Source organism: Syngnathus typhle, linkage group LG20 (assembly GCF_033458585.1).
Source record: "Syngnathus typhle isolate RoL2023-S1 ecotype Sweden linkage group LG20, RoL_Styp_1.0, whole genome shotgun sequence".
Classification (NCBI taxonomy): Eukaryota; Metazoa; Chordata; class Actinopteri; order Syngnathiformes; family Syngnathidae; genus Syngnathus; species Syngnathus typhle.
In genome coordinates, this window is record NC_083757.1 from 53,240 (window position 1) to 63,115 (window position 9,876).

At 48.9% G+C, this 9,876-nt stretch overlaps 1 protein-coding gene across 19 annotated transcripts; it reads right to left on the bottom strand.

The window, feature by feature from the left end:
* Positions 1-2,142: 2,142 nt before the first annotated feature.
* LOC133144456 (cGMP-dependent protein kinase 1-like) lies at positions 2,143-9,017 on the bottom strand. 19 transcript variants are annotated; one of them, XR_009710696.1, is made up of 22 exons: positions 8,756-9,017; positions 8,511-8,652; positions 8,202-8,268; positions 8,003-8,102; positions 7,824-7,937; positions 7,593-7,698; positions 7,462-7,525; positions 7,309-7,386; positions 7,066-7,160; positions 6,913-6,981; positions 6,609-6,683; positions 6,441-6,537; positions 6,233-6,372; positions 5,339-5,428; positions 5,067-5,208; positions 4,815-4,978; positions 4,607-4,729; positions 4,227-4,289; positions 4,089-4,155; positions 3,614-3,754; positions 2,971-3,148; positions 2,655-2,904 (listed from the first exon to the last, which is right to left on the bottom strand). XR_009710696.1 is itself a non-coding variant. In XM_061267153.1 (21 exons), exons 1-20 carry the CDS (start codon positions 8,991-8,993, stop codon positions 3,656-3,658), a joined length of 2,133 nt encoding a protein of 710 aa, XP_061123137.1. In that variant the 5' UTR covers positions 8,994-9,017; the 3' UTR covers positions 2,143-2,720; positions 3,642-3,655. The 19 variants fall into 19 exon arrangements, 11 of the variants coding, with proteins under 11 accessions (XP_061123137.1, XP_061123134.1, XP_061123136.1 ...); XR_009710702.1 differs by lacking the exon at positions 2,971-3,148 and having other exon boundaries at positions 2,143-2,720; positions 3,642-3,754; positions 4,582-4,729; XR_009710699.1 differs by lacking the exon at positions 2,971-3,148 and having other exon boundaries at positions 2,143-2,720; positions 4,582-4,729.
* Positions 9,018-9,876: the final 859 nt, after the last annotated feature.

Genomic DNA, 9,876 nt, shown 5'->3' on the forward strand with positions numbered 1-9,876 from the left:
TGAGCATCATTTGAGCAGTCTGATAATTGACCAAATCTTTGAATTGAAGAATTTGGGATTTACGAAATAGCTTGTTATTATGTTCAGGGTAACCAGATTTGTATATAATTATAATGGCCTTCTTTTGAAAACTATTCTGAATTACAATTTTGGATCTTTTCTTATATTACTTTGCAACAATATACTCGGTGACAGATTACACAGTATAATCACATATGTTAATTTGAGAGTGCCCACACTCAATTTACTTATGGTTATGTGTTACATTTATTACTGTTAGACATGAAATAGTGTTGAACATAAATGGAGGAAGAAAGGGGTACTCACGGTTGTGATCAATGAAGCAAGCCTCCAATTGATTTGTATAGTCATTCTTCTTACATTCTTCTTCTTCTAACAGTGGAAAACATACAGCAAACAACGTTGAACCTAATGGAATGAAATTAAACGTTAACATTTAACCTCAACCAACATACGCAGATGCAACGCAACTACGTTTCAGCTAGGGTTAGCTACTCAGCTACACATTGCTATTACACTGGACGCTAGCTACATCGACAACTTTAGTCAAACTTCACAAAAGTAAATCTCTTTAAACACTACGGCCATCTGCTCCTGGTTCCCGGTTCGGCCGGCGAGTCAAAAAGTTTGCCCACCCCTGCTCTAGACGGTCCAGTTGCAAGCAGAAATTAAAGATATTTCTGTTGATAATCGCCGAGTTTGTATTCGCGCCCACGAATTATAATCTCGGCGGGAGTAGCGCCAATTGCAGTCATATCGGCGTCACATGACTGCAACGTAATATTATCTAAAACGGTAAATTAGAGTTAAATAAAGTTCACTTTTTTATTCAACGCGATCATTTACAACCGTTGACCAGGGAGAATCGTCGAAATTCGGCCTCTGTGGTAGGCCCCAGACGCAGAGTTCGACGTAGCCGGCGCACTCACTCGCTTTTCAGGGCAACAAAAGTACTTCTTTTTAAAAGCAATGAGTTGTATTTACCGTGTACGCTCTAGACGGTCCAGTTGCAAGCAGGAAATAAAAATATTTCTCTTGTTAGTCGTCGCTGCGTCGCGTTTCTCGGCATTGCCGCCGTCCTACGTCCAGTTGCAAGCCGCGTCCTCGGATTTGAATTTTGGCGGAAGCTCCACCCACCGACGTCACGTCCGGGTCACATGACTGCGGCGTAATATTATCTAAAACGGTAAATTAGAGTTATATAAAGTTCTCTTTTTTAATCAACGCGATCATTTACAACCGTTGACCAGGGAGAATCGTCGAAATTCGGCGTCTGTGGCTGAAAGCAGACGCCGAGTTCGACGTCCCGCCCAACCGCCACACTCACTCGCTTTTCAGGGCTACAAAAGTACTTCTTTTTAAAAACAATGGGTTGTATTTACCGTGTGCGCTCTGGACGGTACAGTTGCAAGCAGAAAATAAAAATATTTCTCTTGTTAGTCGTCGCTGTGTCTCGTTGCTCGCCATTGCCGTCTTCCTGTCGCGAGCCGCGCGCTCGGATTTGAATTTTGGCGGAAGCTCCGCCCATCGACATCATGTCCGCGTCATGTGACCACAACATGGCTGACATCCTATAGCAACCGCTGTTTTGTTTAGTAGACTTACAGTTGTTATGCGTTGAAATAATGGCGCAAACTCAAAATAGATTTAAATACATTAAAAAAAGTCTTCCTATTTAATGACCAGCTCAGTGGCAAGATCCGCCCTTCAACGTCACGTGACCACGGTGTGGCAGACGTCATGACATGAAAAATTATGAATCATAACACACACGACATGTCATATTGTACCAATACATCAGAATGATGAGTTAAAAGTTAAATTCCCAATGATCGTCACACACACATCTGGGTGTGGTGAAATTTGTCCTCTGCATTTAACCCATCCCCGTGTGATCTTAATCCATCCCCGGGGGAGAGGGGAGCAGTGAGCAGCAGCGGTGCCGTGCTCGGGAATCATTTGGTGATCTAACCCCCCAATTCCAACCCTTAATGCTGAGTGCCAAGCAGGGAGGCAATAGGTCCCATTTTTATAGTCTTTGGTATGACTCGGCCGGGGTTTGAACCCACAACCTTCCGTCCGTCTCAGGGCGGACACTCTACCACTAGGCCACTGAGCTGGTCAAATAAGATGATCCTTTATTATTCCCTCAATGGGGAAACTCCTGTGTAAGCAGCAGTACACTTAACATATACACACACACACGCATGTGGAGAAGGGGGTAAAAGATTTTAAAAAGTAAAAGATATATATAATTAAAAAAATATGGACAGTATATACACAATATAAATAAATATTAGATAGAAAAATAGTGCAAAGGAAGAAAAAAAACTGTGCAAAAAATAAAGCAGGTAAAAAGAGTATGAGGTAGACAGATATTGCACGTTAATATTCTTTGTGTGACATGTGAAGAGATTGACAATAAAGCTGACTTTTGACTTTTTTGACTTTTTGATTATTGCACGTAATTATTGTCCGTTAGCTACAGTGATAAGCCTGGTTGTCCAGTCTGATGGCAGCAGGGAGGAAGGACCTGCGTGCGATGCCTCTCGGTGGGTCATCGTGGGTGACGAAGCCGGTCACTGATGGAGCTCTCCAGGGCTCTGACAGTCTCATGAAGGGGGTGGGAGATGTTGTCCATGATGGAGGACAGCTTAGCCACCCTCCTCCTCTCCCCTACCACCTCCACACGGTCCAGACTGCAGCCCAGGACAGAGCCGGCTTTTTTCACCACCTTGTCCAGCCTCTTTGTTTGCTACTTGGCACTATGATCATTTAGTAACTGCGTAGCTAAATTCCCTTGTCTCCTAAACATACGCATGGGTCACTGTTTATCTTGGAAATTGGCCGCACATTGCTGCAGGCCGCATTTTGTGTGTGTCGCTGGAATTACCAAAGCCGTGTGTTATTATTTAATAAATGCACCCTGTGTTCTATTTCCTGTCTTACAGTCTTAAGTCACCGAAGCGGAATCCAAATGTGAGAGACCTCCTCTGCTTGCGGTTGGAAGTCACGTTATGAAGACGTCACAGCTTGGCTTTGGCCAATTGATCCCTCAGCTCCAGCCAGGCGAGGGTGGAATAGCTGCAACTGATACTGAGTCCGACGTCAGCGCCACATATACTCCCTGAGTCGACAGCGGCGGGGGCCGAAGATTTCGATGCATTTAATGATTTGGAGTGACACGGATGTTTTGATCAACGTGTTATTTATGTTATATTTATTTGAATAACTGTTCATTTTACGTCAGTTCCTCGTTTGTGTTTATGTAACGTTACAATACCGTATGCGTATCGTTTAGGCTGTTGTTGCCTATTCGTGTCTGTTCTTGATGTTGGATTTTATCGAATTAAGTTCCGCCAAACATGCGACTTACGTTTTTTTTCTTTTTTATTATGCATTTTATGGCTGTTGTTGCGACTTGTACTCCTGAGCGACGGAAAACACTGTAGTTAGCAATCAGTAGACCAGCTTAAAAAAAATGTATGTTGATGTAACAGAACATATGTCTATACACGCGGTTGAAATGAAAGAGTGGGTTGTTAACACAAATGAACATTGAAATATTAAACATTTCTTTGAAGTTATGGACCTTGTGCGTTCTCCATTGAGCCTCTGACCTGGCCAAGCTGTTTCAGAACTCCAGGTCCCAGCCTGACTCGTCATCAGGGGGAGGGCCCTCGGTGTCCAGGGGGAAGTCATCAAAGTTGCTGTTGTCCAACGGGCCGTCCACCTGATGGCAAAAGCGTACAGCGCCGCAGAGCAAAACACCTTCAGCGGCGGGCGGTTTGTCACGCTCGGCATGCCGCGTCTTTGACGACGTCACAGTTGCTCAGCTGTGATTGGGTTAACTGAACAACCGTGACATTATTTTTCTGCAAGCAGCAGCAAAATGCACAAAGCCCTCCGATGGATCAAAGATTTGGCTGTCGCGTCATATTCTTCGAGCTGACTGCCTCTCGGAGCTCACGTGCAATCTTGGCTGGGGCTACCGTGGCGAGCCCTGCAGACGGCAAAGCGCTTCCAGCCCACGCAACCGAGGTGCCTCTAAAGGGGCGCCAACTCACCCTTGGCATAAAGGGACAGTCCAAGGTTCCCTGGCGGAGGCCATCCCAGTTGAAGCCCTCGAACCACCTGATTGCAGGAAGAAGAGGAGGGACAATGAGGGCGCGGACGACCGCCGGCCTGCACGTTATGTTACTCACTTGTGCTTCTGAATGTCCTTTACGCCGTTCTTCTGGTTCCCGAGACGTTCCGAGGGGTTGTCCCTGACACACACACACGCGCTTGCTTACGACGGCCATATTCAGCACTCGAATTCTATCATCTCCTCTACGTCTGCTCCCTTCTCGCCCAAACAGCTCTGACGTGAGCCGACTGTGAACGAGCCGCAGTCGACACCAACTGGCGCCCCGATGAGCAATTGGACGTCAATCCAAACGGAGCGCGGCGGGCGAGAAGAGCGCCCTAAGTGTGCCTTCTGTGAGCGCACAATTTGGGGCCGCTGCGCAAACTGGCCCTCTTGCGACCCCACCTCTCTTAACTAAGAAGGGCAAATACTTGGTAGCCTTTGCTGGGCCACAACCTGCAGAGTCTCTTGATGAGGTTTGCGGCACTCTTGGTGATCTTTTTGGGGAATTCCACCATGTCGATCCCCCTCAAGATGATGTTGTACGTCTTCATGGGGTCCGAGCCGGAAAACGGCGGACTGCGGGACCGACCGGGAAGGGATCAACGCGCTGCCGAAGCCCGCACGATCACGCCAATGCGCACAAGACCGCCCACCCACCTACCTTCCGCTGAGAAGCTCAAAGACCAGGATCCCCAGGGACCAGCAGTCGGCCGAGCTGTCGTGACCTTTGTTGAGGATGATCTCGGGGGCCACGTACTCGGGGGTCCCGCAGAAGGTCCAGGTCTTCTTCCCCAAGCCCACCTTCTTAGCGAAGCCAAAATCCACCTAGCGGCCGGACGCACGCACGCACGCCCGCGCCGCGCCCTCCGTTAGCGTCACGCCGCCGCTGTTGACGAGCGCCTTGAAGACTCACCAACTTGGCGTAGCCTCTGTGGTCAAGGATGATATTCTCCGGCTTGAGGTCTCGGTAGATGATCCCTTTACAGTGGAGCTCCGCCAGAGCCTCGATAACGCACGTCGTGTAGAATCTTGTGGTCCCGTCGTCAAAGGAGCCCCTGGTGGCACAGAAAGGGACAGCACGCTTGCGACGTCGGCGTTTGGGCCCATCTTTGTGACTTTCAAAGAACGCGGCCGGCGGTGCCTTCGCACACAGCGACAACGTGCTCATCCCGACCCGACACCCACCTGTCTCTTAAGAGCGTCCACAGCTCTCCGCCAAGACAAACCTCTAGCAGCATATACAAGTATTTGGGGTCCCGGAAGGTGCGGTACAACCTGCGGACAGGGACGCATTACTGTGCTTCAGAACAGCTGGCGGTGGCCACTTATGAGTAGGGGTGTGACGATGCATCGATATAATGCTCTACGATTTGTTGGCATCGATGCTAAACGTAAACATCGATCTATATCGCCCGTTTTTGACCTCAGACATTAGACGCGACTTTATTTTGAAATCCAGTTCATTGTTGCTTGCTTCCTCTTTCCGGGAGCAGCGCGCGGCGTGTTGTGTTGTGAGCAGAGCAGGCACGTGAAAGGGGAGCCGACAACTACGCGGCTCCTGGGCTGGTGCTATGGCTAGTGTCCAAGAAGACAAGGACATTCGTTCCCCTTTGGGCTTCAAGTCATTCATTTGGAAGCACTTTGTAATTTCCTAAATAAAGAGTTTGCAGTACCTTGTTGATTTTGCGTATGAATTGTTATAAATCAGGATATTGTTCTATATTTATCGTAGAGCACTATATCGTGATGTATCGTGAATGAATCACAGCAGGCTTTAAGATATGAATTGTTATAAATCAGGATATTGTTCTATATCGATCGTAGAGCACTATACCGTGATGTATCGTGAATGAATCACAGCAGGCTTTAAGATATCGGCAAATATCGTATCGTGGTTCTTTGTATCGATATATCGTATCGTGACAAAACCCGCGATTTACACCCCTACTTATGAGGGGAAAAGAAACAATGGGCTTGAGGCCGCTGGCACGCGGGCACCTCAAACCTGCGCTTGGCACCCCACGAGCTGGACTTGTACTTTGCCTGCTTTGGACATGAACGGAGGGACTAAACAGTGACCTGATGATGAAGGGGCTGTTGACTTCCATCATGATGCGGCGTTCCGACAGGATGTGCTCCTGCTGCCTGGTGTCCAGAATGTGGCGCTTCTTCAACACTTTGAGGGCGAAGGAGCGCCCAGCGTCTCTCTTGAGCTGCACCTGAAGGCGACGCGGCCACACGTCACCACGCGTCGGCACCACGGCCGCCGGCGCGGGGACCCACCCACCAGCTCCACGCGGCTGAAGCCACCCATGCCCAAGGTGCAGACCACGGCAAGGTCGTCGAGCGTCACGCCGGAGAAGAAGTCGTCCTCAGCCGGGCACCTGCGCACATGCGTTAGTGCATCGTTGCCTCGACGTCAATAGAGAGTTCGTCGGCGATGTACACCACTTACTTGGCTTTGACGTGCTCGTCGTCTCCCTGCTGGCGGTCCACTTCCTCTAAGCCGCCGATCAGCTGCTTGAAGGACCTGCGGAACAAAGGAGAGTGCCGTGAGGCAGCATGAACCCGACTGAGGAGCGGCCTCACTCCTTCAGATGATGTGGAAAACACACAAGGACGCCAAAGACTCTGTTTTTTAGGACTCTAAATATTCTTTTGATTTTGCTTTGTGTCGAGCAAGTTTCTGCAAGTTTCTGCCGCATTTGCTTCCGTGAAGGCATGACAGTGGCTGCTGGGATAAACAATGACTACTCAGCCATGCACGATGTTTGCCTTGTCTGATGTGAAAGGATGGAACGTGGGAGGAGGCCGTACGCACATCTTCCCTACGAGACAGGAAAGGCAGCACGTTAAATGGATGGCGGGAAGGCACGGGCGACGGCGACGTGAACGGCGTAGCGCGCTTTCACCCTTTCAGCGCTTGCTCGCCAAACCAGTCGCCTTTGGACAGCGTCTTCACCGGCACCTGCTGACCACTGGGGGCGGTCTGCTGCCACACCGTCACCTGCACATGCTCACAAGTGAGATTTTGCACGAAGGAAGCCAAAAGTCATACCTTGTGAGGCCGTGCAAAGTAAAAGTGAGCAGACTTTGCCCAATCCACTTTGGCAGCGCACCTTACGGGCAGGCACGGAACGAGTAGAAAAGCTCACCTGCCCTTCACTGATAATGAAGAAGGTGTCTCCCGTGGCGCCCTGCCGGATGATGTAGTCGCCATTGCTATAGTGAGTCTGATGTGCGCAGACACACACACACGGGGGGTCAGATGACCAGAGAGTGACACGTGCAGGCGGGTCTGGACTCACCTCCTCCAGAACATCAGCCAGCTTGCTGAGAACGTCCTCTGGAAGGGCCTGGAAGGACGGAACGCTAGCGACAGGGAGACGCCACGTCATTTGGACGTCAGGCTGCTGCCATGTCACGACGTCAAGGTTACCTGCGCAGGAAGTCCGTGTACTGGGAATGCTTGATGAGGCCGGTCCTCATCATAATGGTCTGAAAGCCCTGGCGATCAATGGCCCACAACTTGATGTCGGTCAGAGCTGCACACACGCACATGTGCATGCGCGCACACGCACGCACGCACACGCACACACACACGCTGGAAGATGACGCCTGGACTCCGGTCCTAGCTTCAGGGGGCGCTGTCGTGTGCACTGTGGTGTACCCGTCACTGTAGCCGTGCGCGTGCAGTTGTACAAGATGGCGAGCTCGCCAAAGACTTTGCCGGGGCCGATGGTGCACAGCTTTTTGCCTTCTTTGCTCACCTCCACCATGCCCTCTGTGGACGGACGCAAAAGGGAAAACGGGAGCCGTGACTCGGAAGCAAAAGCTGCAGTGACCCACCCTCCAGAACAAAGACGCTAGATCCGTCGTCGCCCTCCTGGATGACGCAGCAGCCTTTGTCCAGGCTGGTGGGCCGCATGCAGTCCAAGATGGTGAGGATCTGGAAACAGGGCGGACGTCAAAGCGTGAGCAAAACAGACGCCAAGTGGGGGGTGAGGGTGGAGGTGTGGTGGGGGGGGGGTGGTTGGGGTCTTCTCACCTGTCCATGTTCCAGATGCTTCATGAAGTCATTGTCCATCAGCGCTCTCTGGATCAGCTCGCTGGACCTGCACGCAAACACACCCTGGCTCCAATGGGGCAGGCACCTTTCTCAGGGCCGGCCTTCTCGGTCTCCCACGACCCCGACCGAGAGGCAGCCTCGGCTTGAGGTAGGAAGCGTCGCCTCTGCGCAACACACACTCCTCACGGCTCTTTTTTTTTTTTCACAGCGGAAAGGAATGGTCCGAACCGCAGATGTAACGATTGAAAAGAGTCTGCAAAACACAGAACAAAAATAACATAAGCTCACTCTTTGCTCTTGCAGTAGCTGGTGAGCGTGACGTCGGTGAGTCGGGCAGGATCCAGAGCGCTGGGTTCTGCCGATATGGCCTGTCTCTTGGTGCGCTGAGGCTCATCGAGTGACGGTGCTGGCATTGCTGGAGCGCCACCTGCTGGATGCAACAAAAAAAGGTGAAGAAAATGTTAAAAAAAAACATAACCTCCGCCCGGGCGGACCTCAACAGTTCAGTGACTCAGGAGAACGTTTTGTCACACCTGCGTCGGGTGTCTGTGCAGCGGCAGTATCGTCGGTGCCCGGCATCAAACTACGATGACGGTCCAGCTCGGCCCGCAAATGGCCAATCAGGAGATCTTTGGCATCCAGTTCTGACTCCAGCTCCTCAATCAGCGCGTCTCGCTCCGTCAGCTCCTCAATCTTCCGCTGCAACGCCACCTGCAGGTCACGCAGCATGCCGCCGCCTCTCTTTGTTGCCGCCATCAGCCGAGTGCTCATGCCCTACAAGAAAGAGACTCTTTGTTGCCGCCATCAGCAAATAGACGCCTAAATTAGGTTGATTTATAGACCCTTAGGTTGATTTATAGACCTAAAGTAGACGTTTAAAATAGGTTTAATTATAGATCTCAAATAGACCAGAAATAGACGTCTAAAATAGGTTGACTTTTAGATCTAAAATAGGTTGATATATAGACCTAAAATAGACGATTTATAGACCAGAAATAGACGTCTAAAATAGGTTGATTTTTAGATGTAAAATAGGTTGATATATAGACCTAAAATAGACGCCTAAATTAGGTTGATTTATAGACCCTTAGGTTGATTTATAGACCTAAAGTAGACGTTTAAAATAGATCTGAAATAGGTTGATTTATAAACCAGAAATAGACGTCTAAAATAGGTTGATTTTTAGATCTAAAATAGGTTGGTATATAGACCTAAAATAGACGCCTAAATTAGGTTGATTTATAGACCCATAGGTTGATTTATAGACCTTAAGTAGACGTTTAAAATAGGTTTAATTATAGATCTCAAATAGACCAGAAATAGACGTCTAAAATAGGTTTATTTTTAGATCTAAAATAGGTTGATATATAGACCTAAAATAGACGATTTATAGACCAGAAATAGACGTCCTAAAATAGGTTGATTTTTAGATCTAAAATAGGTTGATATATAGACCTAAAATAGACGCCTAAATTAGGTTGATTTATAGACCCTTAGAGGTTGATTTATAGACGTAAAGTAGACGTTTAAAATAGGTTTATTTTTAGATCTAAAATAGGTTGATATATAGACCTAAAATAGACGATTTATAGACCAGAAATAGACGTCTAAAATAGGTTGATTTTTAGATCTAAAATAGGTTGCTATATAGACC

Bases quoted from the DNA above. Each gene is read 5' to 3' on its own strand.
- LOC133144456 (XM_061267153.1), bottom strand. From the start codon at position 8,993: ATGAGCACTCGGCTGATGGCGGCAACAAAGAGAGGCGGCGGCATGCTG. The intron at 6,373-6,440 runs GTGGGTGGGTCC...CGTCGCCTTCAG, and splicing joins GCTTCAGCCGCGTGGAGCTG to GTGCAGCTCAAGAGAGACGC. The intron at 3,755-4,088 runs GTGAGTTGGCGC...TTTTGCCATCAG, and splicing joins ACTGTCCCTTTATGCCAAGG to GTGGACGGCCCGTTGGACAA.